This window comes from Myiozetetes cayanensis, unplaced genomic scaffold (genome assembly GCF_022539395.1).
Source record: "Myiozetetes cayanensis isolate MyiCay16 unplaced genomic scaffold, myiCay2020 scf2-11, whole genome shotgun sequence".
Taxonomy (NCBI): Eukaryota; Metazoa; Chordata; class Aves; order Passeriformes; family Tyrannidae; genus Myiozetetes; species Myiozetetes cayanensis.
The window spans coordinates 62,747,558-62,765,315 of NW_026087411.1; the positions used below are offsets into that span (position 1 = coordinate 62,747,558).

General features: G+C 35.1%; 1 protein-coding gene across 4 annotated transcripts in view; it reads right to left on the reverse strand.

Moving 5' to 3' along the window:
• NKAIN2 (sodium/potassium transporting ATPase interacting 2) overlaps window positions 1-17,758 on the reverse strand; it is a 537,578-nt gene that overhangs the window by 276,311 nt on the left and 243,509 nt on the right. For 3 of the 4 annotated variants that reach the window (XR_007628910.1, XR_007628909.1, XM_050315311.1), the window contains exon 2: window positions 13,844-13,981. Coding sequence is in view for 1 of the 4 variants with exons in the window: in XM_050315311.1 (XP_050171268.1) it covers window positions 13,844-13,981 (138 nt within the window). In the remaining 3 variants the exon portion in view is untranslated. Of the gene's footprint in view, window positions 1-13,843; window positions 13,982-17,758 lie in introns of those variants that run through there. The other variant, XR_007628911.1, reaches the window with a different exon arrangement.

Sequence of the window (17,758 nt, forward strand, 5' to 3'; positions counted from 1 at the left end):
TGTAGAGCCTTAAATCTTATTTCCTCATATCTCAGTTGAATAGTCTACTTTCTACTTTTACCTACTAGTCTCCCCACATAGCTAGATTTGAATTATCTTGGTAGAAAGTAATTAATTTGCAAAATAAATATATTACTGTGTCCAATTGAAACTGTAATAAAATCAGACTTCTAGCAATAGTAACAAGCCAAAAGAAAAATGCTAGTGAGCGTGAGCTACTTTGTTTTTGTCATGGTTCAAATAGCAGTCATCGGCATCTTGAAGCACTTCTATCTCTACTTGGATTTCACAGAGAGACCAATGTGAGCAAATCCTAATCTTTAATGTAAATAAAACAGTTTCTGTGAAAATGTACCTTACTGGTAGCAAAAGCAAGTGGCCAAATTGATTGTGCTAAATCTGTATAGTTGCTAGATGTCAAAGATGCTAGGGGGCATCTGAGTTAAGTGTCTTGAAAGCAAAGAAACATACTGAAACATTTTATCATTCAAATAATAGGAAAATACTTATGTACTATTAAGCAACTAATTCAAAAATAGTATCAGTCCAACATACCACTTTTTAATTCAGTAATACTATCAGTACAACATACTCTTCTCTAATGTACCCTTAACTCCCTCAGAGTCTGTGACAGAAGCACTTCAGATCTCTCATCACTAGGACAATATTTTGCAGCTTATCTCATCAGCATAGTTTCAATGACCTGAGGAATATATAAATGTGAAACTTACAGAGTCTAATGGTTTGTCTGGAGTATATATGTATAAGACAATATTCAGATACTGGAGTCAGTCAAATTCAACATGTACACAACCCTATCTAAACAGGACTTGAATTATCAGTAGTAATTATGCCAGGGAGACAGACAAATCAAAACAAAAATTAAAATAAACAAACAAAACAGAACTAAAAACTAAAAAAAAAATAAGAAAAGAATGGCATTTTGCTTGTAGAGATAGGACTGAAAACTTAAATTTCCAGAATGCAACAACAGAAGGTGCTGAAAGATGTTGAGAAACTGCTATCCTTTATTCTAGGAACTTGTTTTGCGGGGTGTATCTAGTAAGAAAGTCCAACAGAGACATGAAGGTTGATATGAGGATTAAAAGAAACGTAGAAGAACTGAAGACACAAAAAGCTCAGAGAGCTGAACCCTGGAAGGGTCAGCCTATGGGTCCATAGGCAGCAGAATTGTGCAGACTCCACTTTTGAGAATGGGAACTGAGTAGATAATTTGCACCACAGCAAAGTCCAGGAGACCACAGGTGGCAGTGTATCTAATTATTGCCCAGACACAGCATACATTAAGGAGCACGAGATCTAATACAGGCTTCTAAGTTATGTGAATGGTGAGGAGAGAACATTCATTAAGTTTTGCAACTACTAAATGAAAGTTTTCTATAGAGAAACAAGGCCAAGAATATTTAATACAGAGTGATTAAGTCCGGATTCTATTTTGTTTATGTTCAAGACAAGAAAATTTTTTTTTTGGGATCACTTTGGTGACAGAAACTCAGTGCAATGGAGTGCAAATGGAGTGCACAGAAGGATCAAAATTTCTTTACCTCATTTCATGATCATTTTGCTGGGTTTGATGTCATCTAACATACAGACTTTATCTTCAAGTTTTAAAAGGATGTCAGTGGCTGTCTGTCAGACATTACAGTCATATTATTTAACAACATAACTTCTAGTTACATTATTTACTATTTTTCACATCAGACTTAAGAAACAAAAAATAAATACATGCATTTTACGTTCATATATTGACAATATTTCTTAAAAAGTAGCATAGTACTACATTTTTATAAGTAAATTATCAAGAGTGGAATTGTTTATTTACAGCTGTGAACAGTGTAACCTTTTCTAAGATTAGCCCATCAAGGGTTTTTTAGTCAACAACCTGTGGATTCCTTTTTTTTTATTATTATTTTTAAATTTGTGTGACTTGCTTTAAGTTCAGAGTGGGCTGGATTTTATTTCCATTTTGGTTTTCTTTTTTACATTATACATTTTTACACTTTGATTAGAAATTGCACCTACTAAATTAAAGTATCAATTCCTGAATTTCTGTAGTAAATCTAGTTCCTGTGCAGTATACTCAATAAACCTAAATATCACGTTTAGGTATCTGGAAAAATATATGATGTATTGTTTACTTGTGGTCTTATCTGCATCTGAGCTGAAATGCAGACTGTTGATCAGTGCCCATTTTCAGACTCTTTGTGACCATAAATAAAACTCACCATTTTTAGAATCAGTTATGCTAGGATTCAAATATCGAATTTTAAAAAGTCAGTGTAAATAAAGTTATGTCAAAGATCCTTTTCACACAGAAACAGCAAAGTATCTTAGAAACAGACATGTATCACAAAAGGGTGCTTATTCAGATGTCTATACTTCTGTGAATTTAACAGTGACATCTTTATGAGAAAAAAGCACTGTCAATCAACTTAAGACATGCAGGCAAAACCACTAATATTGGTAGTAATTAAACTTATTACAAGGGTAAGTCTTTCAAGACTGAAATTGGATCTTAATTTTTTACAGAATCAAGTACACGAAGATGAAATCCAAAATTTGCTTAACTAGCCCAGTTAGAGGTGTATAACCCAGAACCTTTGTATCATTTATATAATTAAAAACATTTCAAATATATGAATATGTATTTCAGCAAGGCTAAAGACAGAATAGTTCTTGTTTCACAGAAAGTAGAAGCAGTGGGTAGGTAAACCCAAATTTATAAATAAAATCAGTGACACACTTGTTTCAACACTAAATTTCAAACAGAATTTTGCTCTTCAGGCAGATACAAAATTAAATATGCAGAATGCTGGTGGCACAGTCTATGAGCAACTCTTTGGTCTTTAGTCATGATGGAAGAATTTTTAAGATTACTTTAGATCTTGACTAGAAAAGCCAAACTGATTAACAGCAAACTTATAAACTAAATGATGCCAACTTAAAATTCATGATTTTCTTTTCAAATGCATCACCAATTCAAATCATTTAACAAAGAACACATAGCTGCTACAATTTTGCTTGTTTATGCTGGTTTTTGGTTTTGCTTGTTATTCTGTTGAATTACAGAATGCTATCGTTTAATAAAAATTTTTGTCCCAGGACCAACATCTATGCTCTTCCAAAAGATGGTAACTTAATAAAGTTGAAAACTTTTGTAACTATTTTTAATGAGTTCTTCATTTTTCTGGTTGGACAGTAAATCCACCAGCTAACTTTTAACTTTTTTTGTGAGCCATAAAGTAAAGAAAAACAAAACTACTCATTGGTGTCAGAGTAAAAGCAGCACAGAATCTCTAAGTGGCTGATAAAATAAGCATGAAAACAAAAACTGGTTATGTGTCATTCACCAAAATTGATACTGAAACCAACTAAAACAGCTGCAGAGCTTAATATAATAAATAAATAAATAGGAATCTAACAAACACTATGAATGGAAATAGCTAAGAAATATACAGCTAGAAACCAAATTGAGCAGCAGCACCATTGGTAGTTCAAACTGGTGTGAAGGGAATCATAGCATTCACTTGTAAAACTACAATGTTACTTTACTAGACTTGCTTAGAAGTAAAATTTATATTGATTTACAAAATTCTGTCCTTAGAGGCATTTATAATTCAAATCATACCTACTGAGTTCACAGCACGTAAAATGCTGCTTCACTATGATCTAAGCAACATGAATGTATGTAGCATTAACATCTATGCCTAATATACATAATAACCCATAGAACAAACAGCAAATAAATAGTGCCCTTGACAGCTAAATTATAGAAATAGGGAGCAATGGAAATTTTGGAACATATTTAGTAGTGCATTTTACAACTGTATTCATTGTTTATCTTGCCATTCAGTGTAATTCAGAAACTGTATCTTTATTGGTAATGATACTCACAGTAACAGGCGAAGTTTGAAAAAAGTACAGTGCCCTGTTTCTTGTGGAGCTTCGGGAGTTGAAACACATAATGGAAACATAAAAAATTTTAACAGGTAAGTACAGATGGGAAAAGAAAAACATCTTTGAAGTTCTGAAATGGAGATTTGTGACAAGATTTACAAATTATTTTTATACAGATCGTTGTTAAGAAGGAAAAAAAAGCCACATTTGAAATATAACTAAAGAAAATCATCTCTCAAAATTTGAAATGGAGATTTGTAAATGAATAGAGTAGTGTAGCTTTGTGTGATTCTCAATGCACCTTTCTTGAAGCATAACCTCAGGGTGACAATGAAGCTCACAAAAAAGAATCAGCCACATTTCCTAGGAAAAAAAACTCCTGGAAAAAAAAATATAAGGATTGACTCCAAGTACTGTCAGGTCATCCTTTGCAAAGATATAAAACAACTATGACCAAAGTTTACTTCACTTGAATTATGAGACTGTGTGTACTTAATCAGTCGGCCAAAACATGAACTTGGTTTCAGTACAATACTGGTAAGTAATGCTGTGCAGACTTCATTTAATTTAAAGTGGACAACTTCATTTTAGCTACATGCAGTATGATGCCATTTTAAATATACATGCAGAGATTAGTGGCTGAATCAAGGTGAAGAGAATAGAGGGAGACATAGACAGAAGTACAGAAGCAGCTGAAAAGAAAGAAGAGGAGAAGCCCATCTGTTGTTCCATCACAGTACTCCAGATCAAGCCCTGAATCTGTAGCCTGTTGCAAAGGAGAGGCAGCAGTGGAGTGTGAGATTTGGACAGGTAGTCTGGACTAGAGGCAATGTTTCCTGTTCTTTTCTAATGTATATTTCATTGTGCTATAAGCTGTTAATTAAAATAAATTAATCTCTTATTGGAAGGAGCACAACTGTGGATCACAGTAGCCACTGAGTTATCACTAAGAAAGCTTCAGGCATTAGCAAACTTTTCCCTTGCTGCTTTTGGCTGTTTTCTTCACAGCAGGCAGTATGGAGCTATGTTTGGGTTGTTGCTGAAAACAGTGTTCATAATCTAAAGATGTTTTTGTTGTTGCTGAACAGTGCTTGGACCCTGTCAAGGCCTTTTCTGCTTCTCACAACAACCTACCGGAGAGGAGGCTGAGTGTGCACAAGAAGTTGGGAGGGCACACAAGCCAGTAGAGCTGATCCCAGCTGATCACAGGAATATGCCATGCCATATGACATCATGCTCAGTATATAAAGTGGTAGAACGAGGGAGGAAAGTGGGGATGTTCCGAGTGATGGGATTTGTCTTCCCAAATAACTGTTAGGCGTGATGGAGCTCTGCTTTCCTGAGGATGGCTGAGCTCCTGCCTGCCTTTAGGAAGTAGTGAATGAGTTTGTTGTTTTTCTTTGCTTGCACATGCAGATTTTATCTATTAACTGTCTTTACCTCAATCCATGAGTTTTCTCACCTCTACCCTTCCAGTTGTCTCCCCCATCCCAGCAGGGGGGAGGGAACATGTGGCTTTATGGGACTTAGCTGCCAGCTGGGACAGAGAGATACTTTCCAAAGACTGTTTAATCATTCTTTTTTTTTTTTTTTTTTCCTTACAGAGGTGTTCCACACTATTAGGTAACTGTGATTCAAATCTTTATTCCTAGACTTTATTAGAGAATTTGAGGCATTTTTATGTTTCCAGGATGCATTGGATAAAACACTGGCTTGTAACGAGAAAAATGGGTTCATATGCTGATCTGTCTCAGCCTTTCCTCTGATACTGAGAAAATGTCTCAGACTTCTAGTGTTTCAGTTCCCATGTTGTAGAGCAGTGCAGAGGGAATACTTTCCTACCTCAGTAGTGTGGCAGATGGAGACCTCAAAAGCTCCGAGGTGGACAGATAATTGTGAAAAGCATGTTATAATGGCGTAGGAGATAAAAAGATAGATCTATAACCTCTTAGACAAGTATATGTCAGCAGTAATTGATGTATGCCAGCAAGAAAAAAATACTAAATAAACAATGGGAAAATCCAGAGTAACAAGTATAGGAGCAAGTATGGGAAATACAAGGAAATCTGATTACTCTAGATAAAGAGAAACATTTAGCACTGAACTGCAGAGGTCATCGCAGAGCAGTGGAAACTTTACCTTACTTGAATTTTAATTATCTCTAGTTGGCCAGAGCTCCTGGATGCTTGAGAGAATTTTAATGCTTTCCACTGCTGTTCAGGTAGCAGTAGCAAACCTCATGTCTCTAGTCTCTTCCTTTAAGTATCTGTTGAAAGACTTCATCAGCTAAGTCATTCATTCTCCATGCTCTTTATAGTATTTCAACTAAAAAAGTGCCAATTATACATTATTTTAACAAAAAGAGCTACTATTCTTATAAAAAGAAAAAAAAACAACTTCAAAACAACAAACCTCAAACCCCACTGTTGAATAAAACCCACTCATCATTATGGTGATAAACCAGAGGATTTATTACAAAGAAAGAGAAAATGAAATGTAGAGGAACATCATGTTTTGGCTCCTTTCCAGGGTGAGCTCTCTGGTTTGAATGAAAATAAAATTTGATATTTGTTATATGTTAATAGCAATTCTACATGGAACTGTACAGTTCCCAGAAAATCATCTTCCTTTTCTATGGAATGGATGAGGGAGAGTCATTTTGAATGGCTACTTTTTAAATGTGAATACAATTCACTGAAAGAGGATAAAAGCACTAGAAAAGGATGAATGTAGCTGAATTCTACACCAGTCAAACCTGCTATGAGACTAATAATTGAGGTTTTAAATTAAAAATATCAGACAGTTTCATGCACTGAACAGGTTCTGCATAATATTTCCTGGAAATCAATGCTGTACTTAATTATAATCTTTCATCTTCTAATACTCAGCAAATATATCACTTTAAAAAACAGTATTAGCTAAGTATCTTTAAATGGACTTCTTATAATGGAAAACTTAAAAAAAAAATCTCTGAAAATTAACTGAAAATCCGTTTCAGTCTGAAAGAAAACGAAACTCTAAGCAGAATTCTTGTTGAAGTAAATTCTGTCTGGAGTCTTGTCTAGGGGTCTTTTACCATATTTTCTGAAAACATATTAAATTAATTTTCAGGAATCAGTGGTTCTAAGAGCCTAACAGATTTCTTGCTCAAATAAGTGAGAAGAGTCTATTTTGTTTTTAAAATTTTTTCTATTTTACTATTTTGCTCCTCTTGGAGTCTGGTAGTTTCTCCTTAATTATCTAAAATAAATCTCCAGAGGGCTAGTATACTTTTTGTCTTTAGAATTGTTTTCTGACAGTAGGGGACTTCTGAGAAAGTAATGTCCTACACAAAACTTAGGGGAGTCAGAGACTAAGGATCTCTTATCTGGGATTCCTTTTTATGTCTTGACTAGTTCTCTTATCAACAGGGTTTGTTTGTGGTTTTTTTTTTTTCTATTGTGCTTTCTTAGAGTTGGCAGACTAACTGTCTGGGTACTCTTTAATCTTGAAAGAATATTTTAAACTTTTTTAAGAAGAAATTTCCTTTTCGTAATTTCCTTTAGATTATTCTTTGTACCTCCGTGCCTCACACCTAAATATGTCCCAGTGAAGAGAGCAGATGAAAGTAGTCAAGCTTTACCCAGACAATCAGAAAAAAATTACTTATTCTAAATAGCAAAAGAACATTAAAATCAAGAGCCAAAAAGGGGCAGAAAATACAGAGGAATTTACTGTAGGATGCCTTCTTTCATCTACTTCCATACAGTCGAGAGAGATGCACTCTGTATAATACTATACTGGAAGTGATTCTCAGACATATTTGCCCAAGACTCAGCTGAATCCCCAGGGCTTAAGAATATGAAACCCACTGAGATCTCTTGCAAGTTATCAAAATATTTCGAAAAGGAGAAGTCAAAAGCCCATTGTCATCAAAGCCTAGACTAACTTTCTAGATGGACTATCAGGTAAAAAAGAAGACCATCTGTTTTAAGCTTTTATTTAATCTATAAACTAACTGATAATAAACATAAAGAAAGAATTGGGTTTTGATCATTGGAATACTTAAGATTTTCTTTGATTAAGTTCTGTATGTCTGTAAGGCATTAGACTCAAAATTTGGATTACTCAAACTTCTGACCATCCGGCTACTGGGTAACTTCTACTCCCTTCCATTCCCAGCCCTACCCTAAAGCAGGCTAGATTCAGTTACTAAAGTAAACAGACGAGCCTGTCCTTTTAAATAAAAATGAAACCACACTTAAATCCACAACATACTGAAATCTAATCTTTTAACACAACAGCAACAAAAGTACTCTATTAAACAGCATATCTCCCTGTGAATCAAAATTCGTTTCAACATATGTTGTTGAAAGTCCAAAGGGCAGTCTTCTACTTACATCCCTACTGATTTTTCACAGCATCTGCCAGAAGTGAGCAAAACCCTCCAATAAAATAGCAGTTAGCAAAGTTTACAAAGGTCATTCTATGGAGGTAGCATCAATAGTGAAAAAGACAGGCTATAAAAAGAATCACAAACTCTACTCTTCTGTGACATCCAAATTGTATCAGTACTCTTTTATAAGAATTTTTAAGAGAAAAAGTTGTAATAACATGCTTTTGCTCCACGTATGTTTGAACATGGAGATATTTCAGAAAACACTGGCGAGATCTGAAAGAAAACTACTGTAAAGGTGACCAGAATAAAGGATATTTTTTAAGAAGATGAGCTTTGACAAAAAGCAAGCATTCATCAAACAAAATATTTAGTATAAATTCTGTAATGAAAAGAATGTTAAAAATACTGAATACTTACCACGGAAAGTGCTATGGGGAATTCATGTTTCTATTCATGGCATGAAAAGTATTTCAAGAAAATGTCCCTATTCAATACTTATTAAACTATAAAATATCAGTGTTTCATTTAGCATCAATTTATCTGGCATAACAAAAATCAAACCCTGAATGAAACTTGAGGTTCAGGGTCGAGGTGGATTCTCTAGCATATTATGAATTGGAGTTCTAACAGAGTGTTCCAAACATGGCTCTGCAAGGTTTACTATGGCTCTTTTAAGTTTTCTATTTTTAGAAAACTTAAATTTTTTGTTTGTCTTCATACATTTCGTCATTCACTTTGAACTCCAAAGACTTTTTCTTACTTCTATACAATCATATGTTGCATTATATTTTTAGCAATTTTATTTCTTAGCTTACTTCATCAGACACAACCTCTCACAGAGATGTTTATTTTAGTTAACCATCTCCACTAACTAGCTATATGAGTGTGCTGTTTCTCCTTTGCTTTGTCTCCTTTTTGAGTTTATGCAGATCCTAAACTATGAACAATACTCTAATCCCTCATCCCTAGAAGTGTTCAAAAAACACATAGATGTGGTGCTTGAGGAGATGCACCATGGGAGATGCAGGAGATCGTTCAATGTTAGGTATATGTTTGGAATCAATGATATTAGGTCTTTTCCAACCTTAATGATTCTATCATTCTATGATTTTTCCCAAGATGAGGACTAATAAAAACATTTTTTTCTTGATATTTCCTGAGGCATCATGACCACTAATATTGTAGTCACTGTATGACTTGGATATAATTACGTTTTAACAAACTCGCCTGATTTCTTTTTAAACTCTCTACATGAATAGTTTTAATCAACAGCCCTGAGAATAAAATGAGTTAGTACTGAGGAACTATTTTGTCCAAGTTTGACCTGAACATTTGGATGAGGGGATTGAGTGTACTATTAGCAAACAGGAAAGGACTCAAGGAGATGGCTTGAAGCTGAGTCATGAGAGGTTTAGGCTGGACATCATGAAAAGTTTTTTACACAAAGGATGGCTGAGCACTGGAACAGGCTCCCAAAGGGAAGTGGTCACAGCACCAAGCCTGTCTGAGTTCAAGAAGCATTTGGACATCACTCTCAAACACATCGTGTGATTCTTGGGGTGTCCTTTGCAGGGACAGAAATTGGACTTAATGACCTTTGGGGGTCCCTTCCAACTCAGCATAGTCTATGGTTCTATAATTCTATGAGCTACAGAAAAAACATTCACATTCATTATTAGCCATGGAAAACCACTGAAAGAAGGAAAAAATTGAAGAATATCATTATGTGTGCTTGAACAAACTTGAACAAACAAAACATTTTATCAATGGAACATTTTGAAACAGAATCAGTATCCTGATTCAGAGTCTCCTGTGACAACCAACAGACAGTGCTGCTACTAAAATGTTCAAGGTCATTTACTTAATTGTACTTATAACATTATTGGGCATTAACTCAAAATGATTATGCAGAAAATTATTGCTTATGTTCCCAAATTATCATTTGCTCTGAAAAGTTGTGTAAAGCACAGTAGTTTGTGTGACTGTGTGCCTCCTTTTATAAATAAATGTCTACATTTTATTCGTAACACAGTAAATCATCACACAAGTACAATTAAGCTGAAGCACTGAATGGTCTGTCTCAAAATGGATAAAAAAGTTCTTCCTAAGAAAAGAGAGAGCAGGCTTAGATACAGGTCTGACTTCTTGAAAAATTTGGTGTCTTGCAATCTGATGAAACTGTACAGTGACCATTCCATTTAATTTCATCATCCTTTTTATTAAATGGGTTTACCTATAAGTGTTTTTCCCAACAGCTATAGAGAAAGCAGAAGTAAATTATGAGGAAGAACTTCTTTACTGTGTGAGTGATTGGACACTGGAAAAAACTGCCCAGAGAGGTTGTGGAGTCTCCCTCACTGGAGATATTCAAGAACCATCTGGATGCAATCTTGTGCAACATGCTCAAGGATGACTCTACTTGAGCAGGGAGGTTGGGCCATAACCCACTGTGGTGTCTTTCAACCTGACCCATTCTGTGGTTCTGTGAAAATATATTTTTTAACAATTTCTGTACTGAGCTTGAGAAAACACACTTTCTTATTTTAAATAAAACAGTTATCTGGAAAATAAATTGAATTAGGTCAATAAGGTGAATTAATCCAAGAACTTACTTATTAAAAATTGTTAAGCATCCTTTTCTTTCGTTACAAATATCTGTTTACCTGAAAATTAGTTATCTTAACAAGATTTAGCAAAACAGCCTTCTGAAATCTTTTCTCACCAAAAATGCTGGCCAAATAATTTACTATTTGCAAGTTGTCTTACTGTCTTTAAAATTCAGAAAGGTAGCTCAGAGAACATGGCTTGGCTTCACAATTTTCTATGTCATGATTACAGTTGTTTGAAAGTATCCTGGTATGTACACAGGACAGATGAACTGCTGCACATTTTCACATACTATTTTAAACATTTTTAAAAAATGGAAGATAATAAATTACCAGTTAAAAAGGTCTTAAGCTATGCCAGGGGAGGTTTAGGTTGAATATTAGGAAGAAATTTTTTACAGAGAGAGTAATCAGACATCGGAATGGGCTGCCCAGGGAGGTGGTGGATTCACTGTCCCTGGAGGTTTTTAAGATGAGACTGGATGTGGCACTTAGTGCCATGGTCTAGTAACCACAGTGGTGTTGGATCAAGGGTTGGACTTTGTCTCAGAGGTCTTTTTCAACCTGGTTTATTCTATGTTTGTGTGCTTGCAATATACAACTGAAATACTCCAAAACAGATTTGGTAGAGTCAGGGATACTTTTTATATAGGGCATTAAGTACCTCTCCCTAGGTGTGTTGAGCGATTGGCAATGTGTAATCTTGAGAAAGACATGGGTTAACTCAACTATACACTCAGGAGCCCAATGGTTTGTTCCTACTGGAATCCTCATTCTCCGTTTCATCTTAGTGCTGTTAAGTAGTCCTTTTGTCATAGTTGTTTTCACCAAAAAATGGCTTAATTATTATCTTTTGAAAAGGTATCTTTGAAAAGACACTTATTCCCACCCTCAGAACAGACGTTTCACCTCCTACATCGATTGCTCATTTATTGGCTAATGGCTTAGGTTTACAATCAAAAATCAATGTGTTCTTTCTGAACCTATATTAAGATTAACCACTTTCATGATATTAGACTTTAATTTCCTGTCCTCTTTGTCCACCACAACTTCTGAACCCCAATGCAGTTTGAACTATATTCCAGTGCCTGAGAAGATACAGTAACCTTTTTCCCTCATCCACTTCTAAACTTTCTTGAGACTCTTGAAAGTTCAAGGAGACACTTTCAGTTGTGGTGTTCCATCTGTCTAAAACTTATGTCCTCTTCTCCCTAAGCCACTGAATCATTTCTTTAAAACTCACCTTAAAATCTCCCTGTTGTCTTTAACCTATAATTCACTTCCACTGGAAAATATTTTTGTGATATACTTTATGAAGCATGTACAGTAAAAAAAAGGAAATTTTTTGTAGTCTTGTTGAAGCAAGCTGGACTTGAGGTACTAATGTGACTGGATTAAGGGTTCTGTAGAGTAACTCAAGATAGATTGACCCTTGTAGAATCTATTGAACTCTGAGTATTTACAGACTCTCCTGAAAACTTCATAGCTACAGCCTTGCAGGCATATAGGTTGTTGTCTTTCTTGTTGCCTTTGAACTCATAACTTTATTCCTTTAAGGTTTGCAATTTATTTTTCAATGTTCATGGCAAGTTTTTTTGAGTACATTAAATTTTATACATGCATAAAAACATTGCACATGCAGGCACACATTTTCTGCATACAGGAAATCACAGAGATAGACAAAAATATTAATGTACTTCTCAGCATCAAAGTAATGCAATACAGATGGTAGCACAGTATACAACTGAAATCTTTCTATATTCTGAGTAACTGCTGGTATATACGAGGGAACAGTTAAGAAGAAACAGACTTTGAAGAAGTGGGTGCAGATTCAGTGGAGTTATCAGAGACAAGGGGTAGTGGCTTTAAACTGAAAGAAATAGGTTTAGATTAGATATTAGGAAAAATTCTTTAGGGTAGCCTGGTGAGAACCTGGAACATGTTGCCCAAAGAAGTGATGGATGCCTCATTCCTGGAAGACCACATTGGATGGGGCTTAGAGAAACCTGGTCTAATGGCAGGCGACCCTGCTGGACTGGAACCAGACAATCTTTAAGCTTCCTTTCAACCCAAATCATTCTATCATTCTAAGATTCCCCGATTTTCATCTGACATGAAAATGTGGTTGTGTATGGGAGAATCTTTTCAACTCCTGTCTCTGAAATGTATACCAGCTTTAAGTGAATTTATGGTAGATTTTGACAGTAATATTGTTACACAAATCTATTTTTAACAGAAGGTGTTCTGAATGATGGCTTTCAGAGTTGTTGTTATTCTTTCTTTATAGAATTACAAATGGCAACTCCCCCTCCCTCAAACTCAAAGAATGAAATGAGGATTAAATTAATACTGCATTGTGGCAGAGTACAGCCATACTGAGTCTTTGTATGAGGGGCAGCTGAATAAGGAAAGAAATGGATTAAAAGTATTAATTAAGTAAGGTCCAAAGTCTTACTTTCATATTGGAGACCTCAGTTCATTATTTCTTACCATACCATCACACTTCATTTTCAGGTTGGACTATAACTTCTAGGAGGCATATAGATAACAGGTAGGCACTCTAGCAACAATGGTTAATAAAAATAATGAGTAACTATAATAAATCATGGCTCTGTTGGGGAGGTCCAATGTATCTCAGAAAGTTATGGCTAGCATTTACTCTAGTAGTGAGGATGCTGTAAATTCTTAAACTGGCTCTACTTCTCGAAAGTTTGTATTGTCATGCAGTTAAGGATCATATTGACTTTCAGCTCTTGTAGGTAGTTACTAGTTGTATTGCAGGTGTCCCAAAAGCATAGAAAGTTAATATAAAATGTCACATTAGAAAATTAATCCAAGATAAGATTTATATTTGCTTTATAAGCAATACAGTCTGGAGTGCTGTTTTGTTTGTTTGTTTTTACATGCACATCAGAATAAGCAAACAAAATTCAATACTTACTCCTGTTATGTAACGAGGTCTATACTGGATGGTTCCAAATAAGCCAAGTATGACTACAATAATGTGTATAAAATTTGCCAGGATGGGTGCCCACTGATAACCAAGGAAGTCAAATATCTGCCTCTCGAGCACAGAAACCTATGATTAAAAAGCAAAACCATAAATAGATTAGAACAAACCAGAAAACTATGAATATGATGGTATTTCCCCTTCCCATACCCATGACAATTACCCTGAGTTAAAAGGAAAAACTTGTCAGCCATAAAATGAAATGAGTTTGCAATGTTTCACCTTCTTATTTTAATGAAAGCTGCATTTCTCACTGACTGTTTACTGAGTTATATTCAGTTAGCTAAAATATTCTCATGGGTAATTCTATCAAGATACTATACTGTTCACTAGGATGATATGTTTGCAGGAGGAGAAACACAAACCACTTTGTTATATACAACAGCCAATGCTATAATATTCTGAGATATCAGTGCTGAAAATAAGTGACAGGCTTATGACATTGCAGTTACATTGTTTCCAGTTAAAACACCATCCTTTAGCCTAGTCCTGTCTCTTTACTTCCACCTTTCCCTGCATTAGGATTTTTTTCCTCTTCCCTCCATCACAGCTATTCTGTCAGTGGGCTTATACCTTAACCAAATGAACACAATTTTTTGACCTGGTTCTCCTGATAATGACTCTAGTTTACTGTCAAAAACATCAGCTGAAGTATAAACTGTTCCACAAGACTCTAGATAAATAATTTTAAAAATGAATTAAGGGACAATCTCGAGCTGATGATTACTGTTTTCAAGTGATACCATTACAAACAGACAGATCAGATGCTAGACAAACTGCCTTTCTAACTGTATCAGTAGTAATAATTTCAGAATTCCATTAGTAGATGTCCCTTAACTGATGTATGGAGATTATGTCAAAATACAGCACTCTAGCCCAACCCATAGGCAGAATGGCATGTTAATATTAGAAGGCAATATAATGATAAAATAAATTTAGCTAGAAAGACTTAGGAGTTTGTCTGATACCATTCCAACTAACTGCAATGGTGATGAGCTTCATGAAAATGTGAAGAATAATAAAAATAAAAGAGAGAGAAAACCAATAATTATTAACAAAAATAATTAAAATAACAACAATGCAAACACCACACATTAAAAAAAAAAAGAAAGAAAAAAAAAAGAAAGAACGAGCAGGTTGTTTCTTGATTAAGTTTCATTAATTGACAGGTGACTGTTTACTGAGTTTATGGTACACCAAGGATTAACCAAATTAGTTTATGTTCTACAACTCCATTTTAAAAATATCACTTTTTGAGAACAAGTAGTAAATGAGTAATTAACTACTGTTCACCACTGTTCTTGCAACAATATAGTTATGGGAGAATCTTTCAATTTTCATGCCACAGTCCACTACCACACCAACACTTTCATTTCAAAATTAAGTAAGAAAACTTTCCATTAAAAAGACAGCCTACATTTACATCAACTTTAAAAATGTAAAGATTGTTAATTATATCGTACATACTGGTATATATTGGACTTTAGGAGAAAGACTGTCAAAATAATTCTGGGGAAGTTTGTCAGCCATGTAATTTTGAATTTGAGTATTCAGGTTTCATGTTAACCATTGAAATTCTTTCTACAATAAAGACCTCTTTCACACAATGCATCCCACTTATAACCAGACTTGGTATTTTACCTACCATTTTATTTTACACATTTACATAAAGAGATTCTGTTCCTACATCATCCAAAATCTTTATGAACTGATTTTTGCTATCCTACAAGAGGAATATCATAGATGAGTTTCCAGAATCCCAAGACATGCTAACGGTGACAATGTGATGAAGAAAAAAAAGAAAGATCAAGCTGTATTAGGAACTTCATGAAAACTCAGACTGCCAGTGCTTCTTAGTTTATCATTAAGAAATATTTCCTTGACTACAGATATAGTCATTTATGTATATATAAAAAGGTCAACATGTGGCATAAAGCAGTATTATGTAGGTCAGTGTGAAGTCTATTAAGCATATCAGCAAAAGACCTGTTATACGGTAAGTGTTGTTAAACAGGTAACAAAGCAAAAATGCTCACTCTGAGCACAGAGCTCTTATTTTCATCAGCTAAACAAAGAGGAAATGAGAATAGCAAAGCAGGAACAAAAAGATTCTAGACTGTACAAGCTTCTAATGTAATAACAGTAGAGATTCAGCAAGAAAAAAACAATACACGAGAAGATGCAAATCATTAAAACAGCAGGAGATCATACAGTTAAGTATGCCAATTATAGAGGAAAATTGCAGCATGCTAGTTAATTGTATGAAAAGTAGAAAAACTCATATCCCTGCTAAAACCCATAAGTTAAAAAGGAAACTGCACTATCATGTATCAACATGTTTTGTTTTGTTTTGCTTGGTGAAAGATGCAGTTCCACTAAAACTTGTTTATGGGATTCTATTGGATAAATGGATATTCTGTAAGAATCTTTAATTTCTACAAATCAATGTACTTTTTTTTTTTTTTTTTTTTTTGGTGACTAGTAATTTCTTCAGTACCAAGCAACTACTCCCTCAGATTCTGTGGTCATGTTGAATTTCTGACCAGAAAACACAGCACACAAGGCAATGGGTAACTACTGACTGTACAGAGCAAGAAGACAAGTTTGCAATTAGATTTCCTCCAAAGAATCAGCCATGTGTGCTACTGCTGGATATGTGAAATGGTAGCCTTCTGGTAGGCTGTCCACAGTTGACATGCTGTGGAAATGCAGCTGCTCTTCCTTAGAAGATCAGACTACTGTAGCAAGGTGCATCGTGGATTTATCAAATGGAAAATATAGGACAGAAATAGATCTTTATTCCTACTTCCTGAAAAGATGAAGGTGGGAAGAAAATAAAACCAATAGAACAAATAAAATCAATCCACAAACAATCATAAAAATAACACAGACTTTCTATATGAGTTACTTAAAAAATCTCATTTGGTTTGTGTTTATGAAAGGGGAAAATTGAAAAGTAGGACAAAGTAGTTCCAAAAGTTATTAAAAACAGTATTAAGTAGCTTCCTCCTCTTCCATAGATGTCAGAATCATAAGGGATTTCCTTACATAGCAAGAGAAAATATAGATCTGATTTTGAAAGCTCTTTATTCCTTTACTTCAAAAACTTAAAATTTTTGGTTAAAAAACCCTTCAATTCTTTCTTCAAATCATCTTCAAATATTTAGTGATGTTTCAATGACATCACAGAGAGAAAGGAAAGGACTACCAAAGAAATATTAATCTTTGAAGTCAAGAAATAGATATAGAATTGTCTGTTTTCTTTCTTCTTCTTCTTCCTCAGGTTCTCGGTATTGATATCTCTATCACTGACACAGACAGTAGAATTTCCTGCACTGTCACCAAGTTTGCTGATGACACCAAGCTATGTGGTGTGGCTAACACACTGGAGGGAAGGGATGGCATCCAGAGGGACCTTGACAGGCTTGAGAGGTGGGTCTCTGCAAACCTCAGAAATTTTAACAGGGCCAAGTGCAAGGTCCTGCACCTGCAAGGTCTAAGCAGAAACACAGGCTGGGCAGGGAATGAATTAAGAGCAGCCCTGGATAGATGGACTTGGGAGTGTTTGTGGACAAGAAGCTCAACATGACCTGCAATACACACTTGCAGCCCAGAAAACCAATTGTATCCTGGTCTGCATCAAAAGAAGCATGAGCAGCAGGTAGGTCAAGGGAGGTGATTCTTCCCCTTTGCTCTTGCGAGACCCCACCTGGAATACTGCATCCAGCTCTGTGGTCCTCAGCACAAGAAAGAGGTTGAGGGCCACTAAGTTGATAGAGGGGTGGAGCACCTCTCCTGAGAAGAGAAAACTTCAGGGATACCTTACAGCAGCCTTCCAGTACCTAA